The sequence below is a fragment of the Microcaecilia unicolor genome, chromosome 12 (genome assembly GCF_901765095.1).
Source record: "Microcaecilia unicolor chromosome 12, aMicUni1.1, whole genome shotgun sequence".
NCBI lineage: Eukaryota > Metazoa > Chordata > Amphibia > Gymnophiona > Siphonopidae > Microcaecilia > Microcaecilia unicolor.
This window is the reverse complement of record NC_044042.1, coordinates 38,563,227-38,584,045: the sequence shown is the minus strand read 5'-3', so window position 1 is coordinate 38,584,045 and position 20,819 is coordinate 38,563,227. Positions and strand designations below refer to the sequence as shown.

Sequence of the window (20,819 nt, the reverse complement as noted above, 5' to 3'; positions counted from 1 at the left end):
AATACTTGCTCAGGCTGCATTGCTTCTACACAGTAAGCCACAATGCTGAAGTATGATACTGTGCTGAGTGCAGGGCTAGCCCGACCATTAGGCCACCTGAGGTGAGGGCCTCAGGTGGCACTCTTCAGGAGCGGCATCTTCCCACTCTTCTGGGAGTGGCATTTACCTCGTCATGTTCCATACTGGGCAGTGGCAGCGATTCCCATACGCTGCCCTGCTGCCGGCACCTGCCTCTTCCCTTTACTGCAGCCACCTCTCTGATGTAACTTCCTGTTTCGCCAGAGGCGTGTGCCGGCGGCAGGGCAGCATATGGGAATCGCTGCCAGGTTTGGAACGTGATGAGGTAAGTGCCGCAATAAGGGCTAATGCGCTTATCCGGCAATAACCGGACAGCGAGTGGCACTGCCCAATTGCCAGATAAGCACGGGCGCTACAAAAATAGAATATATTTTTGAAGCGCCAGAAATAATGCGTGCTGTGGGGGTGGGAACTACCACCGGGGCTCCTGCAGTAGCCCGGTGGTAGTTCCGGATTGGTAATGCGCCAACCCTTTAGTAAAAGGTCCCCTTAGAAAATGAAATGTATCACGGTCCAAATATCGACCTGAACACAATTGCCAGAGAACAAAGAAGCCGGTCTTACATAGGTTAGACATCTGTGGAAAGAAAGTTGAGTTGTTGAGTCAACAATAATTCCTAGATAGTGAAAGGAATCTACAGGTAAAAATAGAATTCCCGAAAAGATTTAAAGTAGTAGGGCATGAACATTAATGCTGCAATAGACATGGCGTAAGTGGAATGCCTAAGTATTGGCACATGAATGCTGACTTATGCTAGTATTCTACTTCCTGTGTGGGTCCTGTGTGCCCAGACACTCTTACAAAATTTGAACTCAGTAAGTTGCATTTTGGCAATATTTCTAGAATTGCCCCCATTATAAATTAAGTATAACCTAAGAATAGCCATACTGTGTCAGACAAATGGTCCACCTAGCCCCGTATCCTGTTTCCAACAGTGGTCAATCCAGGTCACAAGCACCTGGCAGAAATCCAAATCATAGCAGCATTCCATTCTACTGATCTGAGGGCAAGCAGTGGCTTTCCCATGTCTGTCAATAGCAGACTATGGACTTCTCCTCCAAGAACTTGTCCAAACCTTTTAAACCCAGATACGCTAACCGCTATTACTACATCCTCTACATAAGTACATAAGTAATGCCACACTGGGAAAAGACCAAGGGTCCATCAAGCCCAGCATCCTGTCCACGACAGCGGCCAATCCAGGCCAAGGGCACCTGGCGAGCTTCCCAAACGTACAAACATTCTATACATGTTATTGCTGGAATTGTGGATTTTTCCCAAGTCCATTTAGTAGCGGTTTATGGACTTGTCCTTTAGGAAACCATCTAACCCCTTTTTAAACTCTGCCAAGCTAACCGCTTTCACCACGTTCTCCGGCAACGAATTCCAGAGTTTAATTACGCGTTGGGTGAACAAAAATTTTTTCTCCGATTTGTTTTAAATTTGCTACACTGTAGTTTCATCGCATGCCCCCTAGTCCTAGTATTTTTGGAAAGCGTGAACAGACGCTTCACATCCACCTGTTCCACTCCACTCATTATTTTATATACCTCTATCATGTCTCCCCTCAGCCGTCTCTTCTCCAAGCTGAAAAGCCCTAGCCTCCTTAGTCTTTCTTCATAGGCAAAGAGTTCCAGAGCTTAACTTTTCATTGAGTAAATAAATATTTCCTCCTATTTGTTTTAAAAGTGTTTTCACATAACTTCATTGAGTGTCCTAGTCTTTGTACTTTTTGGAAAAATAAATATATAAATCGCTTCACTTCTTGTTCTACACCACTCAGGATTTTGTAGACCTCAATCATACCTCCCCTCAAGTATGATGTCATTTTTAACTGTTCCAGTAGTGGTGCTAGAGTATTCCAAAATTCTTGAGTTTAATTATCAAAATCTCAGGGTGTCCAGGGTCCTAAAAGTTCATTGAAGGGGTGCAAAGTTTAAAGATTACCTAAGGTAACTAATTCCCTTACACTGGCCATGTCCAGCATAGGCTTTCATGAGGGCCCCATGGTCATGCCAACTGTCTATGGAATGTGAATGGACAGAGCCTGAAATCCATTTTTGTCTGTGACAGCTTTGATTTGAAAACAAACAGGGAGGCAGAGATATATACCCCAAAACACCAACAGTACGGTTAAGGCACATTAAGGTTGCCTTCACAAATAGCAAGAGAGACACAGACTAAGCTGTGTGTGATATTTGTAATCACTTTCTAGAAACTGGACACTCTCACCAATTTGCTTCTAGAACAATACCTGGAAGAAACAAGGCCGTGAACCTGGAAGTCATTCTACTTCCTGTGTGGGTCAGGAGAGTTTCTTATGTACAGGGATGAGTAAAGCATGTAGGAGGCTGCATAGAAAAAAAAAGTTAAAAAGTGCTGCAGTTGTTTGTATGGTGTGTGTGTGGGGGGGGGGGGGGGGGCGGTAGGAGAGAGACCAGAGAAGCCAGCAATGCTCCGAGACCGTTTTGTGCCAGATGTTTTTAAAACCTAGAAGCTTGTGGAATTTCTTGGTGGTGCTGATGCAGGTCCGATTTATGGCACAACATCTATTGCACATTACCTGCAATCCAAATTCCCTTGCTCCACTTTCTATCCCACAAAAACACAAAAATTGCCTGCTTTTTGAAAATGAAATTAATGGAGAGTAATTATTTTTAGCCTTCTAAGGGGCAGCCAAAACTATGCTCATGGTTTTTTCTTCCAAGCTGGGACAGTCTCCCAGATGAAGCCTTAATATGACTCTTTCTTCAGATGGAAGACTCCCATTTACTTGGCAAAAACAAGATACAATGCTTCACTTTCTCCTTCCAATGCATTTCAGTAAGATGATGCCATGTCCCTTTTAATACCACAACTCTTCCTTACCTGGAATTTGCTTTCAGGCCAACAGTGAACACAGCAAGTGCAACCAAGACAGGGTGGGTGTTGCCTGCAGGCCAAAACTGGCTTCTGCTGCAGACAGAGAGAACTGTGTGCCTGAAAAGTCTTCTGGTCACTGAGTTGGGCAGTGTTGCTGTAGTCAGACTGCCCATGGCTGACTCCTCTTCAGTGCTCTACTGAGCTCCTTTTCTTAAGAAAAAGATGGGCCATCAGTACTGCAGAAAGGGAAGCACTGGGGCAGAGAGATTGTGATCAACTGTCCCCATGTTGCCAGAGAACTAGGATGGAGGTCTGGTAGAGAGTTGAGGAGCAAAAGCATTTAATGGGAAAAAGGAGACGAATGTGCTGAAATTTTAAGAAACGTGAAAAGGTGAGAGATTGAAGGATAGGAGCAGGGCTGTTGCGGGAGCTGCGCAAGAGCTCCAGCTGCGCAATCTGAAAGGAAGACCAGGGTGCAGAAAATCACTTCCTGTCCATTGTCTCCCATGCAGTGGCTGAGGATTAGTGGGTGGGGGCATGTTACAGAGTGCAATTCTGGCTCAGGATGCTCCTGCATAAGACGCTGGAGAGAGGGAGCAGAGAATTACGAAATCTGCCCCTATCCCCACTCCATCTCCATCCACACCCTGCCCCCACAACAGTATAAAATCTAATTGTCTTTATCGAAAATGATGGAACTATTTGTTTGTGGGCATGGATAATCTTTGTCCCCATGTCATTCTTTAAGAGGGAGGTCAGTGTCTGCCCTCAGGGAAAAAAAAGACCCACAGCAGAATTTGAAAAGTAGAATCTAGTCTTGAGGCTCTAGTCTATTGTTAAAAACTTGACACTCGACCTTAACTACCTGGGCTCTATGACTGCATTCTCCAGGCAGGAACCTCCTGTATCTAAGTCCATAACATCCATAAAACTCTGAATATGAGAATATATTCCAAGGCACAAGTATACAGGGTTATGGGCTCTGTGGATGTCATCTCCCAAATATGGAAAAAAATCAAACAGGAAGTCACACTCTGCTTGGCAGCTGGATACATTCTTAGCAGTATGGCTTGGGTGGCTTAAGCCTTTTTCTGCTTTCATCTACTATGTTACTATGAACTCTTATTTCAACCGACAGGCTACCTTGGCGGATGGCTCCATGTTTTGTTTGTTGATTCTGGGACTGAACAAGATGGATTGCCTGATACCTCTGTTGGATCCTTGAAATCAAAAGTCTGTAAGCGGTGACAGACCCAATTCAAGTTATCAATGAACAGAAAAACACAAACACTGGGTATAGAAGACTGATGCCAGTGAATCCTTTTACTAAGGTGCGCTGAAAAATGGCCTGCGCTGTTGTAGATGCGTGGATTGGACACGTCCAGGTTCATTTTTCAGCGTGCCTGCAAAAAAGGCCTTTTTTAAGGTCGAAAATGGAGGTGCATCAAAATAAAAATTGGCGTGGGTCCACTTTGGGCCTGAGACCTTACCACCACCCATTGACTTAGCGGTAAGGTCTCACACGTTAACCGGGAGACACTGCTGATTATCGCCCAGTTAGCATCACGCGGTAGAAAATACAAAAATATTTTCTGACGTATCATACGAACATAAAAAATGGAATTACCGCCTGGGGCTTGTGGACGTTCCAAATTGACGTGCGTTGGATGCGCGTAGGCGCCTATGTGCCTTAGTAAAAGGGCCCCTGAATGATGGAATCAGAATGATGTGTGGTTCGATCCCCAGTGAGGCCAATCTGGAACAGCTCCTTAGCTGGCTAGTGTTTGTGAGTAAGCGTTCCACCTAAGATTCGGATGGCTACCAGGTTCCTACCAGCTAAGCAAAAGGCCATTTTCCCCATGTGCAAAGTCTATCCCGTTACTCACTCTTCCTGGTAGACTCAACCATATCTGGAGTGGTGCAATTACTAGTACAAATCCTTATGAAGAGAGCACAAGTCCTCACCACTTGATGAACAAAAACTAAAATTGTTTGATGGGGCATACAGAAAACTGCAGACAACCTAAGCGCTTGCAGTGTACCAAAAGGAAGTGCCCGAGACTAACATGCCCCCAAAGGCAAAACACTTCTAACATAACAAGCATTGTGACGTTACCATCTTTGCATCAGAAACCCAGATGTTTGTGATCAGGGTTTGCAGATGTTTGCAGATCTTGCAGAAAACTGTTACGAATGGTCCCGCTTTAAAGCTTGTTGGGAACAGATGTTCAGAGACTTACCAATCGTTAGTCACCAGGGACAGGTTGAGTCAGTCCTGGTTTTTCACATTTCCTATTTTCATCAACTGCTGTTAAACATCAATTAAACTCTGAACAGCTGACCCTTCCTTACAAAGACCAAAGGGGTCCACCACAAACAAGCTGCAGATGCTATGTTGAGAATCTAGTGGTGGAACATGCCAGAAACTTTTGTTATATAACCTGGACCCACTCTTAGAGACCAAGGTGTAAAGATCTCAGTGGGATACAAACTGATGTCAAGGGAGAAATCAACTGCAGCATGCACACAAGTTTCTGCACTGGAACAATATCAAGTAAACTATTTTCCTTGTTTTGAAACACAACGACTTCACTGGATTAGTATGGGGGGAAACTCATATGGCTGGTACTATGCAACCATGACAGGCCTCCAAACCACTGCACCGAGTTATATGTGAGTCTGTAGCAATGGTTTGGATAAGCCATCAAAAAAAAAAAAGATGCAAGACAACTCTAAAAGGACTTCTGAACAGCTACTGGGGTTTGCCTTTTAGCTTTTGTTGAAGACCGTTGGAATCTTGAATGGATAATCCTAATGGGATAAGGAAAACAAATAAACCAGAAGTGTATTTCTATCCTATTTCCAGCTTTCGAAGGTTATAGCTTGCAGACCAGACTGTTTTCTGCATGGGCTATGGTCATACGTCATAATGTCACTGGAGAGATTTACAACCCTGCAGAGATCACGAAACATTCTTGCTGCTCAGCTATTTTAACCCCTCTCTCATTTACTACTGTGAACTTGACTACAGTGATGGAAAGGCTAAGAAATGTGACCTTCATATGCCCTCTAAAGCAGGAAGTGGGTCTCCCACAGAAGTTAGGGAAGGCCCAGAGGCTCAATACATACGGAAGATACTAGCACCTCAAAAATATCAACTGGGGCCAACACACTATTAGGCAGAGAGTACAAAAATATAACAGAGAGCAATTCTATAAAACAGCACCAAGGTTGTGCCCATTTGGAGCCCATGCTATAAAGGAAAGTAGGTGCCTACCAGAGTAAGTGGGTTATATATCGAAACTAGTATAGATGCTCGTGTCTACATTATAGAATACTATAAATTTAAACTTGTTTTGACAGCAATTTATGGCTGTAACTGTGCATCCCACTCATGCTCTACCCAATCATACGCCCACCACTGGATCAGATGCCATGTTATAGAATAGCGTGTGCTAGTTATTCACTAAACACTTCTACGTAACAGTGAAAAATACTTCAAAAAAAAAAAAAGTCAGCAGGGTGCAAACTAGCATTTACTGTTATGTTGACATCACAGGTCATGCAATGATTGGAAAGTGTTAGCTAGTCCACTGCTGGGTAGGCTTCATGACACTGAGCACCATTGAAAAAAATTTTGTAAAAATTTGTGTGTGTTATAGTCTCTTAGGGCCCTAGTTACTACGGTGCGTTAGTGTTTTTAGCGTGCCTACACTTAGCGTGTGCACTAACCATGTAGGCGCCTATAGGGATATTGTAGGTACGTACATGGTTAACACGCATTAAATATGTTAACATGCCTACAATGCTGCTTAGTAAACAGGGCCCTTAAATTGCTATAGAATAGTGCGTAGCCAGAATATTGGCTTTTACGCCTGCCAAGACGAGTGTCTATGCTAATATTCTGGTTATCTACGTTCTTGGAGCCTAAGGGGCCTTTTTACCAAGCTACGGTAGTGCCGACCCCCACCGTGCAGCATTTCTAGTGCTAAAAATTTCATTTTTTAATGCTGTGAGCTTACCCAGCGGTAATCAGGCAGTGCTGTGGGCTGACTGGTTAATGCAAGGTTAGCATGGGAGTCCTTTCCGTTTCCTAAATAGGCGGCGGGAAGGGCCCACCCCCCCCCCCCCCCCCGAAAATGGCCGTGCGACAAGTGTTACACTAACCGCACCACCATTTCTGTTTTTTTTTTAAAGTCCTTCTACCGGAGGCGGTAAAAGGAGGCATCGGAATGCGGCAAACCCACGCACTGACACCACCGCAAGGATCCTTTTTATCACCGCTTGGTAAAAGGACCCCTAAATGTTGGCACCCACTTGACAGAATCACCTGCTACAGGACTTAAAGGGCAGAAACAACTTTTATGCTAAAAAAAAATTTTTCTTTTAAAAATCTGCCACTCATTCTTCTGCATACCTTTTCAATATTTAATATCAACCCAAACCTTGCCCTACAAAGATGCCTCAAATCATTGGGCATACCAAGCTGCTTCTTGCTCTGTACACAATGATGAACATCCAGATATAATCTGTCCTTCCAAGTGCCAAGTCAAGAGTTGGTATTGGAGCTTATAATGTTAAAAGAAACATGACGACAGCCTCAGCATGAAAAAAGTGAGCACTGCTATTCAGAAGCAGTAGGTGTACAACACACCGGGTATGTAAAAACAGTTATGGAATTAGATTGGAAGCTCTTTGAGCAGAGACTGTCTTTCTTCTATGTTTGTGCAGCACTGCGTACGCCTTGTAGCGCTATAGAAATGCTAAATAGTAGTAGTAATTGAATTGCAGCTCTTATGGTGCACAACCTGAGGGATGCATTCACAACCAAAGTGCAACCCTGGCTCAACCAAGTCCAATCTGTGCCCTGGAAAATATTCCACATTGATGCATCTTAGCAAATCCTGCACTTCATTATACACTATGACCTATGTAGCCAGGCATTTTCATACACTGAAGCCAAATGACACTTGTGTCCTGTACAGTACTCAGAATGGCAGGAAACGAACGCTAACAATTAGGAAACGTGCTTCTCTCTCTTTTTCTTAAGGGTAGAGGGACGTGACTTGAAATTTCCTGTATCTGAAAGTAATGTTTCTACTCAAGGAAACCGGACCAAATAAACAAACACTCGGAGCTACGACTACCACACAAGGAGCCTCCACTACGCACTGGCTGTCGCTGCCAACAGCCCACATGAAACAGATTCCCCAGCCTTGATTGGTGTAAATTAAAATGGAAATAAAACTTTTTTTTCCATTTTAATTAAGCTAAAAGACAACTCCCCCCCCCCCCCCCCCCCACACACACACACTCTATACAAACTGCAGTTAAAATACTAATGGCCCTCTCTTAACCCTTCCGCTTGGCCTCTTCCCCTCATCCATTTCTGTGTTGCATATAATTGCAGAGTTCATGCCAGCACCCACCTGCCATTTTCATCTATCATGTCCCAAATAAACCCACACCTCACAACACATAACCACCTACTGTTAAAGGTACATAAACATGGAGGACAGATTCTTTAAGGAGGCATCTTCCCTGTGTAGTAGGCCAGTGCACTTTGGGGCACGATTCCGTTACCTGCTGGATCTGTAACTGGCAATAAATTCTCCCCTCTGTCCCTCATGTCTGAAAAACTGACCCTCTCTTAGCTCTTCACCAAATAAAGGGGCCCTTTTATGAAGTGGCGGTAAGCCCAATGCGGCCTTACCTGCATGCTCTTCTGGGACTACTACAGGCCCAACGCGGCCGCTGGTAGTAGTTCCGGGTCAAGCATGTGTCATTTCCAGGGGAAAAAAAATTAAAACCCCGGAAATGGTTAAACGCACGGCGGTAACCAGCAGTAATCGGCCATCTCTCTACACTGCCCGGTTACCATGAGAGCCCTTCAATGGGTGGCGGTAAGGGCTCCCTGCCACAAGGCCACGAAGTAAGAGTTATTTTACTGTGTGGCCATTTTCTTTTTTTTGGGGGGGGGGGGGGGGTCCACTTACCTGCTGTGGTAAAAAGGGCCCCGGTGCACGGGGAAAAATGCCCCCTGTTGCTAAAGCAGGGCTCTTTTTCCTGCAGCTTGGTAAAATGACTCCAAGTTTGAAAATGGAGAGACTCAGCTGAAACAGTTTGTGAATGTGCCATGAGGTAACCTATCAATACAGAAGCTGCATTTGAGAAACAATGAGGAAGATTAGCTAACTTGGGGGGGGGGGGGGGGGGGCCCTTACTGTTATTGGGCTTAAGATCAAGTCGTGCTTGGGTTTATGGGTCATGTATTTATGCTGTTTTTATGACTTGATATTTAAATTTACAGAACTATTTATAAATAAAATAAGCTTAATTTCTGAGTTAATTCATACAGACTTCTATCTGGGAAATTGTGCCCAGCCAAAGCAGACATTATCCCAATTTGGAACCCCATTACCTGCTCTCCCATGGATCCTTACAAGAGGATCTTCCATGGATACAGTGAGTAACTAATTAGATTACGAGAAGGGACCTCTCCAAGTGCGTACAGGAGGTGGCAGTGTGCAAAGCACACCAGCTGCGACCTTGTGCGTCAGACTGGGTCAAGGTTAGATACGTCACCAACATAAAATGCCTCCCTCACATCAGGCTGGAATGGCCGACTGTCATTGCAAAACTACAGCATGCACAATGATGCAACGGGTCATGTGGCTAACGTACACTGTCCCAGACAAGGGCACATTTTTGAACTTTTATTTTTAATTTCCTCCGGCACAGAAATATAATTTGCCTCTATTTGAGCAAGCAACAGTCAAACAGCTGATACATCATTCTAATGAACTTACACGCTCCCCTCATCATTACGATGAAGCAGAAAAACTATTTCAGCTTTCCAAATCATACATAAAAAAAAAAGTGCCATGAATTACCATACAGAGCCATCTCTATCCCATCCTTATAATTCACGCACCAAATAATGCTGTAATGAGCTGAAGGGCTGAACTTATGCCAGATATTCAATGCTGAAAGTCAATATCCAGCTATCAATGATCACCTGTCAGTTAACCGGGCAAAGGCCGATATTTAGATTGGTGCCTGGTTAACATCACCATGTAAAGAACAATGAACGTTTTGCATTACCCCCTTATCTCTTGCGCTTGGTAATGAACTGTTTATCTACTTATCTTAACCTATTTTAATACTTCTTGTACTTTAATGTTACAATGCCTTGTGTTTCTCATTCCGTAAATGGCGATCGCCATTACGGCTTTAGGTACGCTGCCACACTGAGCCTGCAAAAAGGTGGGAAAATGTGGAATACAAATGCAACAAATAAACAAAGTTAAGACTGACTTTTTGCTATCCTAACGTTATGCAGGTACTTAGCCAGTAAGGAGATGGTTGGTTAGTGCCACTGAATTTTCATATAGTTGGTCAAATCTGTGTGGGGTGCCTTAGGGCTCCCCACTTTCACCAGTTATTTTTTTTTTGTCTTCCCTTGGTTTTTTTTTTTTTTTACTAGAAAATGCTGTTTTTTTAAATCTTTTGCCTACACTGATGATATAACTGTTCTTGTTCCTACTTCAACCTCTCAAGCTGTCCAAAAATTACATTAATTCCAGCATGAGTGCAATTGAAGGCTGGATGCAAAAACATCACCTAAAGTTAAATGTGGAGAAGACAATTTCTATTGATAAGAAAGAACTTCTGTCCATTACAGCAAAATTCTATTAGAATCCAAGATAAGGAATATAAGCTTCCATCCAGAAATTAGGATTCTGGGGATTCTGTTTGATAATTTAACTTTTAATCCTCATATAAACCTACTTATTTTATTTATTGCGTTTGTATCTCACATTTTCCCGCCTATTAGTAGCTTCAATGTCATTTACATGATTCTGGAGTAAACTGGTTACCGATTGTATCGAACAGGTTACAATGTATGTGCAATAGTGAGAAAATTGCGTCGCATTTGCAAAATTTTTCCAGGGTAAACCTCTTTCAGTTGCTGGTTCAGGATCTTTTAGTCTGAAGAGTTGATTGTAATAATATTTTTGCCACTTGTCCCAAACCTGTTAAAAGGCTACTCAATATACAGCAGTTTGATTTTTTTTTCTTTATCGAACTATACCATCTTTCTCCCCACGTGATCCATTTACATTGGCTCCCTGTTGAGGCTAGAATCCTGTTCAAGTTTTACTGTACTTTATTTAAAATTCAACAAGATGAAGCCCCATCGTATGCACAAACTATTTTGTTATGTTTTTACTTATCAAGCAGCAAACTTATGGAAATAATTACCTATCCAACGTAGATTCATTTCTAATTATAGGTTATGTAGGAAACAAAATTTTTTTTTTTTTGGTTACATTTGTAGCCCGCACTTTTTCCCACTCATGGCAGGCTCAATGCGGCAGGCAATGGAGGGTTAAGTGACTTGCCCAGAGTCACAAGGAGCTGCCTGTGCCGGGAATCGAACTCAGTTCCTCAGTACCAAAGTCCACCACCCTAACCACTAGGCCACTCCTCCACTCCTTTCTATTTCAAACATTTTATAAAATGTACTTAAGTTTAACTATTGTTTATTACTAGATCAGATTTACAATGCAGTTCTTGGAATAATGTCCAGCCTCTTGTCTTTGTGATCCATGTTGGACTTTCTTAGGTATATGCAGAATATAAGAACTATTGCAATGCTAATTCTGATCCTTTTAATACGCACCTTGCTTTCATGAATAGCTACAGGTAACGTACCCTTGACAGCAAGAAGAAGTGACAAAGACCGGCATTATAATACTGACATGTTCCGACCTGTTTACTTGAGAATATAATCTGATTATTGCCGGTAAGAGGCTGGTTTTACCATAGTACGTCACCAACGCAGATGGTAGACTTGGAGCTTAGTGGAGAAAACTCACACAAGACTTTGGTTGCCAGGCTTGTTTTCCAAGCAATTAGAAAAACTACCCCAGCAGAGCAAAGCATGAAAAATCATTAATGCATACAAAGCTGCTGCAGAGGAGGTACCAGAGTGTTCCAGTTAATTAAGGATAAGCTCGGCTACCCCTCTGTTTAAGAATCACTTTGCTTCCCAAAACAGAGGTTGCCAATAGGATTTCCCAATCATCTGTTGGGTGTGGTTGCTTCTCCTGACTAGCAACCAGTTAACAGAACTACCCCAATATTATCTTGGGATATGTGGACTCCAAATTCCAGGCATGGAGAAGAACTGGGTCGGGCTTAGCTTGTCCTTTGTGACTTGTTATTTAGCCTCTCTCAAAAAAGGGTCCAGGTTTGTTAGCTTAAAATGACCCCAAGGCATGTAGCTAAGGTCACTCAAATCTAGCCCATGGTAGGATGCTGTGATGCCTGTGAAATGTTTGGTATGCGAGCGTGTTTGATCTTTCATGCATTCATTCTTTCTTTGTTTAATATTTAGAACACCTTATTTTCTTCTTTACATCTCACAAAAAAATTAAATTAAATCAAAAAAGCTTCAAGCATGTTACAAACCTATAAAAACAATTCATTCTTCATTCAAATTTCATCTGACCCTAGAACTCTTAATTCTTTACCTAGCTCCCAAAGAGAAAGTTACATAACTACTGCTAAAAAAACCCCATCTCTAAAAACTTTTTAAACAAATGATCCATAACAAAGCTGATGTAATTTTAACATAAATAATATTCTTATTCAAATAATCGTGACGAAGGTGCCACTCAAGAGTATCACAGTAACTCCTTGTAAGGGGGTTGGATGCATCATTCCGCACACCGAATCCCTCCACTAACAAGTTTAAATGGGCAATCGGAATTTTGGTTCACTACAGTTTGCTACCAGAACTTGGCCCCTCAGATCTATTTGCATGCAATGCCTCCACTCTACGCAAATAAATCTCATGCATATTCATTGGGACAATCCTGAAAGCACAACCTGGCGAGGGCCGAGGTTGGACACCCCTGATTAGATTGACAGGTGGAATAATGGGGAAGAGGGAAGTGGTGGTGGGGCAGAAAGACTATAATCCCAGTTCTGTATCTACTTACTCACTAAGGGCCCTTTTACAGAGCGGCGTAAGACCAACACGGACTTACCACTCTCGCTCTTTTGGGACTGCCACTGGCGGTAGTCCCGCCCTGAGTGTGTGCCATTTCAGGGGGGGGGGGTGTGAAAGAAAACCCCCAGAAATGGCTTGCGTGGCGGTAACTGGGCATCGCCATGCACTGCCCGGTTACCCCCGGGTTAACGTGGGAGCCCTTATTGCACCTCAGCTGGTGGCGGTAAGGACTCCCTGTCGTACGGCTATGCAGTAAGTTCTCTTACCACATGCCCATGTGTGCTGGGGGCTTTTTTTACCCTCTGCGGCAAAAAGGGCCCTGGTGCAAGGGGAAAAGGGCCCCTGCCGCCAGCACAGGGTCCTTTTCCCCGCGGCTTGGTAAAAGGGCCCCAAACTCAGGAGAACAGCAACACACAGACCATCATCAATCCTAATAAACAGTGATTCCTGGAACAGCCCACAGGCAGAGAAAATACCATTCTCTGAACAAACAAACAAAAAAAAAATCCCTGCCACTCTCCACCCACACAGCAGAAAGTGTGATTTAACTTTCCCATCTTGCTCTTAAGCTACTCAAAGCCAAACAAACAGTCGGCTTCCATTTCTAACATATTTTAGAAGGGAAAATACTCAGTATTTACTTTGGTCCTTGGTGCAAACATCATCAAGCCGAGTCCTAATTCCTTGCACAGCTAATCAAACAGAACCAAACCAAACCCAGCTAGACTGTTAATTCTTCTAGGAAAAGCTGACGCACACCTGGTAAAATAAGCGGATGAGACCTGATGTACCGCCTTTCTGTGGTTACAGTCAAAGTGGTTTAGATATTACATTCAGGTACTTATTTTGTACCTGGGGCAATGAGGGTTAAGCAGGTTGCTCAGAGTCACAAGGAGCTGCAGTGGGAATTGAACCCAGTCCCAGGTTCTCATGCCCCTGCACAAACCACTAGGCTACTCCTTCACTCTATCCACCCCCCCATCCCCCGAGCTGCAATATATTCCTTTCCTCTGCCCCTCACCCACACTCAGCTCTGACATGGCACTTGCCAGTTTTTCTTGGTAAAATACTTCAGAAGTTTGCCATTGCTTTCTTTAGCCTACAATATCGTGTTAAGATAGATTAGAGGCAAAAGTGATCGAACAGCTAACGCTAAAGTACAGCAGCAGAAACGCTACAGAGAGCATGAAAGTAAAGCTGGATTCTAAACAATACACTTTTGCCAGTATCTTACCAAATACATAGTATACCTAGGCGGCCAGAAAGTAACATAACAGATGACAACAGGTGAACTCTGAACAGCAGAGAATACTGGAAAGTGGAAGATTTCTGAACCCCCAACACTCAAGACTTTCATTAACCAATACACAGCTACCCTGCATTTTCCTTGGAGCATCAGTGCGTATTTGATTACAGTGAACGGCATAAAATATGTAAATAAACTTAGTAAGAATAGTGCTCACTGTAAGGGCATACCAGCGCGGGTGAACCGCGAGCCCAGAAAGAAGTGCTTGAAAAAGCGATAGTGTGTGAACACGAGTAAACCGCAAGCTCAGAAAGAATTGCAAAACCACACTCAATATTCTTACACGCAAGCAAAAGAGCAAGCTTGTACCAATACTTTGATTGTGAGCCCTCTAGGGACAGAGAAAGTACCTGCATATAATGAGTACAGCGCTGCGTATGTCTAGTAGCGCTATAGAAATGATTAGTAGTAGTGATTAACAGTTGTGGCTACCATCCATTTATAGTGTAAACATTTTTTTTCAGGGTTCCAAACAGAATTATCCTTCCTGACCACTACCAGCCACATTCCAGCCTTTGGGATAAATATGTCGCATGATCTTTTGCTGTGATACGCTGGCAGGCACTGCTAGCTCCAAGGATCAGCATGTTAACTGTAGGGTAGTTATTGCTGGCAGCGGTGAGGAAATCAATTCTCAAGTTACATGACAAGGATTCTCTCTATGAAGCAGACAAACCACAACAGAGGACTCTGAAAATGTTAGTCCTGCTAAGGCCTATGGCAGAAATTTCGGTGGGAGCCCCCCAAGCCTGCCAGCAAGCAGTCACACCTCGCAGGCTTGGAGGTGGGGCCGGGGCCCAGGGCAATTGCCCAGCTTACACCCCACCTAACATTGTGGATTGCTTTGCTCAGCAACAGAGTCAGCGTTAAGGGGGTGGGGGGGTTTAAGCTGGGCAACTGAACAACTCTGAAGCCAGTAGCTGTATGAGAAGGTATGGGAAACATTAAGGGCCTGATTCACTCTGGGAATAGGAGAAGGCAGAGAAAGCTTAGGGGGTCTTTTAACTAAGGCACGCTCATGTTTTTAGCACGCGCTAAAAATAGGCGTACGCTAAACGTTAGAGACACCCATAGGAATACATTGGTGCCTCTAATGTTTAGCGCGTACCTATTTTTAGAGCACGCCTTAGTAAAAGATCTCCTGAGTGAATTAGCCACTAAGCACAACTTGTATTTTAACGTCCAGAAAATAATACTGTCTGAAGCGAAACAACCTCTGTACCCGATCCTTTCCCCTCCTGGATATGTTTTGCTATTCCAAGTCCCCTAATAGTAGACAATTCCTTCATTCACAAGACAAAAAAAACACCAAACTCCAAACATACAGTAAAGATCAGCAGCATCTCCTAGAACACTGCCCTCCAGAGAAAAGCTGGATGAAGCAGTCAGTGATTCCAGTTGTGTAATCAATTTATCAGCCAAAATTTATGGGACATCTGCCTTCAAAGGCCAGCAGCATTTTTCCTGGCCTACGGTCAAACCAGTCAACTCCTTCTCGTACCAGTACAAAGCCCATTGTGCATACAAATGTATTTTTTTCAATTCCATTCCCCAAACTTTTCTTCCCTCCTTATGGGCAGATGAGACCCCAAATAACATTTGTTTTATAGAAAAGAAATCTTATTGCTTTAAAATTTGTTCCTAACCTACTTAGATTCATTTGCTTAATTGAGGTCAAAGGAACATTTTATTTTCCTTTGTCAATATGTATTTTTCCTGGTTTTGAAAATTGCTATATTTTCTTTTTCACTTTTTTTATCATAGTGATTGTAAATTGAAATTTATAAAAATAATTTTTAAAAGTCTTTAAAAAGATTTAAAAAAAAAAGTACAGCAGGCTTGATATCCTGAATCTGAGGCACGAGACTGACATCAAGGAAACCTCAGAAGCTTAACTATCCAGCAGTGAAGGGCATCAAATATAAAACACATTTGGATTATTGTTTTCTTATTATGGTACTAGAATTTGTAATAATCTTCCAATGTTGCCAACTTATTAGTTGTTTAGTAAAGCATTGAAAACATTTGTTTTCTAAGATATAATTTTAATTGAGCAATGTAACTTTATATTGTCAAATTTAATTTTTTATTATGCTTCTTTCCCTTGTCTTTTTGATGTTATCTGCTTAGAATTATGTTTGAAATAAGCAGAATACAAGCCTATATATTATATAGTTATATAGTACAGAGACTGCAGATTTGCCATTTTGCCATCTGTAATAGTTTTGGGTTTTTTTTTTTGCCGGGGGAGGGAGAAGAGAGGGCACAAAATGACTCATGAATAGTATTCACAATTTCAAAACTGAAAATGACATTACAATGATATTTATGGCACTTATTTCAGTATAATTTACATAAAAAAATGAGCAGCATTAAAAACTATTACTACTTGTTTGTACAGCTATTACAAACAGAATTCTGAAACAGTAGGAACAGAGGAGAAGGCAGGGATGGTCAACCTGAAGGAGTGAAGGAAGCTGACAGCAAAACCACTTAGATCCCCATCTAGCAGGTGTAGGAAACCCATCCCTCAATTCAATTGTAGAGAAAGTTAGTCCACATTTTATGTCTTTATTTTTTTAAGTCAATAGAGAATCCACAAAGCGTGGAGAACTCAAAGAAGACCCACGGATACTTTGTAAAACAAACAAAAAAGTGGGCACAAAACCACTGGCGAATAGTGTATAAATGGTCTTAAAAAAGACCTTTGTATTGAATTGTGGAACGGATCACTTGCGTGAAGAGTTCGCCAGTATTTCTTATTCTGGATCATCATTAGCTGTCTACCTTAGTATTTAGACTCCTGATGCAGGCCCTTTGGCCGAAACACAACGGTTGTGTCGAGTCAAATATATGAGTCAAATATACTAATTAATAAAATTTGGTTTTAGCTTTACTGTGATCCAGTCTCTGGGACTCCTGGTTTTGTGCCCACTTTTTTGTTTGTTTATTTTTTTAAGGCCAGCCACTGTTTTAAACAAATCTGTTTTTGTAGTAGTGACTAAATTTCCTTCCTCAACATTCTGCACTTCCATCTTAACTTAAAATTTACTCTCCTCTGTCAAAAATGAATTAGATAGTTTATACTAGGGTTTCTCAAACCCTAGTAATTTTCAGGATACACACGATGAATATGTACAAGAAAACTGGCATGCACTAAAAACCCAGTGTATGCCAATTTTAGTTCATCTATATTCTCTGTGGACCTTCTGAAAATTCGACTGGTGACGGTATCCCCAGAACAGATTTGGGTACCCTGATCTACAGCAAGAAGCACAGTACCAACGGGCGATGTCAAATTAGCTCCCAGTCAATGTACTTACCAAAGATTTCTCCATTTTTGGCATACTCTGTCACAAGGTACAACATGTTTTCAGTTTCCATCACCTGTTGATGCAAGAGGTGAAACCAGCTGTTAGTTTAACCAATAGAATCTTTCATCAACTTTCCCCTCTTCCTATCCAGCCTCCTTCTGAGAAGTCACACATTTGCCTCAATACACAGAAAAATCTAGTTTGAGTATGAGTATTATCAAGCACTAATAAGACTCAGCAAACCCAAGCAATGTCTGATAATTCTGAAGACTTCTGCATCAGGAGTCTAATGTGGATAACAGGAGAACAGCATGCTGAATTTTGAAATATGCTGCATATGGGGTACAGTTTCCCAGTAAGAAAAAATAAACTGGACCAATAGGTCTAGTAGAAGGGAACTGCCCCTACATATGCTGTCAAAGCACATGCGTTTTCTTTGTTAAGTTTTATTTTTAAGACACATTGTACAAAAACATTATTGACAAGGAAAGTCAAGGAGAGGGTAAGTTGAAAAACTGCACCCTTGCCCCAATCCCCCCCTTCCCCAGTTTGGGTAAAGTTATGTACACTGTTTACAGTGCATGTACTTTTGACTTGTGCAGAAAGAGGCAGGGGTGAGTCCAGGAAGGAAAACTGCACACAAGGATTTTATTAAATATTGCCTAAGACACACACCGTTTCCAACTGGGTCCCGGAGGAACAAGGAGATGAAGTGACTAACCCGCAGTCAGAGGGAGAGTAAGGAACAGAACTGGTGGAGGAGTTTGGTTTTAAAAGGGATTTGCCTAAAGTCATACACAGAGAATCAGCAGCACAAAGGAATCTGGAACCCCTGTGTCTAGAAGGTCTCCGGCATCTTGGGACCACACCTCCTCACCAAACCCCTTCCTCTCAGCTTCATTCTATCCAAGCACACATTAAAATTGATTTAGATTTTGTAAATATTCACATTACTCAGTTACTGCTCAGCAAGGTGCCAGTCAGTGATGTCCAGTGATAGGCACTAAGGACACACATTGTTTTGGAGCAATTTTCAAATCAGTCCATGTAGTGTTTGATGTACATACGTACTAACCCCCTGCATGTACCTTGTAGCTCATGGCCAAGTGGTTCGAGAAATGGGCACTAACCAGATCTGGGTTCAGATCCTGCTTCTGCTAAAAACTTGTGTCATGACCTTGGACAAAAATTGCCTTTGGACCAAGTTTTCCCCCACTATCTTCCCATGGGGGATGTGCTTAGTGTACCCAGTCTTTTTCCTTCTGTCGTCTCTGAGGTTACATTCAGGTAGGTGCAATGTACCTGTGTGTAAATCTGTTGTAAAGCACACTGATTTAGGGTACTAAGTAACTGCTTAAGAAACTCATACATGCAAATTTACCTTATAAATATTCAGTGTATATGGCCTGAACACCCAAATGGTTGAGTGGTCTTTAGGACAGGCTTGGGAAGTTGTGTTCTACAATCAGTGACTGCAGTCTTCGTTTACAATAATGTGTTTAACGACACTTGTGCTGTGGGTGTCCTTTCAAACCAGCATACTGAACAGGAATTTAGTGGTCGATATTAGAGTCAGCTGCTCCACAGCGTTCAATGACATCACAAATCCACTCTGACATTTTTCCATCAAGCCACTACATTCAGGCCAAGACGTTACATTTTAATATGTCTAAGCCAAAATGATACTCCCATCCAAACTAAAGAGTGTAAAAACATTGTGCCATTACCCTTTCTGTCTGCTCATAAATTTGAGACTCTTTCCCCTTGGGTTGTGTGCATTGAAGAGATCACTTATCTAATGGAAAGCTCCTTACATACTGGCTCTCTTTCTGCCAAGAATTGCTGCATGTCTGCACAGTGCCGTACCTGGTAGAGCTTAATAATATGGGGGTGATCCAACATTTTCATGATTTGCACTTCTCTGTAAATTTTCTCCAAGTTCACAGCATCCAACTGAGACTTGTCGATAATCTTTATTGCAACCTGCAAGACGGAAAAGGATAAGATGTAAAATAATGTGAGATGTAAAAAATAAGTAAATAAATAAAAATTCTGCTCTATATTTAAAACAAAACAAAAAGCTGCAATTTTTATTCAAAATGGGGGGGAGGGGGCGAAAATACAGTGAACTTTTATGACCAATGCACTGACCCTTTCTGAAGTTAACATTCCCCTTCACTGATAAGCCAGCCTTCCCCCAAGCTACTCTAGACTAGGGATTCTTAACCCAGTCTTCCTAACCAGTCTGGTTTTCAGGATACCCAAATTAATATGCACGAGAGAGATTTGCATAGAGTGGAGGCAGTGTATGCAAATTTCCCCATGCATATTCATTGTGGATATCCTGAAAACATGACTGGCTGGGTGTGGGCTGAAGACTAGGTTGAGAACCCCTGATCTAGTCCAAACCATTTAAGCCAGTGCGTCACTGCTGTATTACCTCCCAGGATATGACATTTTCAACTGCAAGGAATCAAACCTCAGCTAATGGAGTGCAGCACCCAAAGCTTTTACCAAACAACCAAAGGAGCGTACACATGTCCTAAGCTTCTCTTCCTCACGTTTGTACCTTCTAATCGGATCGAGACTTCTGGGGCAGAGATCCTATCCTGAGGATTATCCATGCATGATTTATTGTTTGATTGAGATTTATTTACTGCCTTCTTGAAGAAATTTACCCAAGGTGATGTACATAGGTAATAGGCAATTGATGTTCCATCTCCTTTCCGCCCCCAAATACTATCCTATACAGGTTTGAGGGCTTTTTTTTTTTTTTTAGAGCATTCCTGTAACACTACTTCCATGGGAAGGTTTCTTATAATGGACAGAGAAACATGTCCTGCACCATGACACATGGGTCTTTTCTTTTTTTAATTAAAAATATATATATTTCCAAAACCTCAAAGAGGAATGGAAAAGTAGAAGCAGCATAAATATGTAAAATAAAACAAAAAGCAAACATGAAGATAAACAATCCCGGTTACTGGGACACAACATGTTCTATTTGTTCGGGAACTTACAGAAGAGAACAGAGAATATATTGACTAAGTTTGATCTAGGGAACGGAGAAATACGGAGCTATTAAACAGTACAGCTGGGATTAGCAACTCCCCCCCCCCCCCCCCGAAAAATTTTCCCTAGATTGAAAATGTTTTCTTGCAAATACTAGTGGAAAGGCTCTAAGCCCAGAGCTCTGGAAATTTAAAACCGCATTTCATCTGAAGACCAGGCACAGGA

The 20,819-nt window shown here is 42.2% G+C and overlaps 1 protein-coding gene across 1 annotated transcript in view; it reads right to left on the bottom strand.

Moving 5' to 3' along the window:
• Window positions 1–20,819, bottom strand: part of SIK2 (salt inducible kinase 2) — a 115,493-nt gene that overhangs the window by 76,194 nt on the left and 18,480 nt on the right. The window contains exons 2-3 of the mRNA XM_030220744.1: window positions 19,449–19,565; window positions 17,592–17,655 (exon numbers count right to left, since the gene is read on the bottom strand). Coding sequence (XP_030076604.1) covers window positions 17,592–17,655; window positions 19,449–19,565 — 181 coding nt within the window. The remainder of the gene's footprint in view (window positions 1–17,591; window positions 17,656–19,448; window positions 19,566–20,819) is intronic.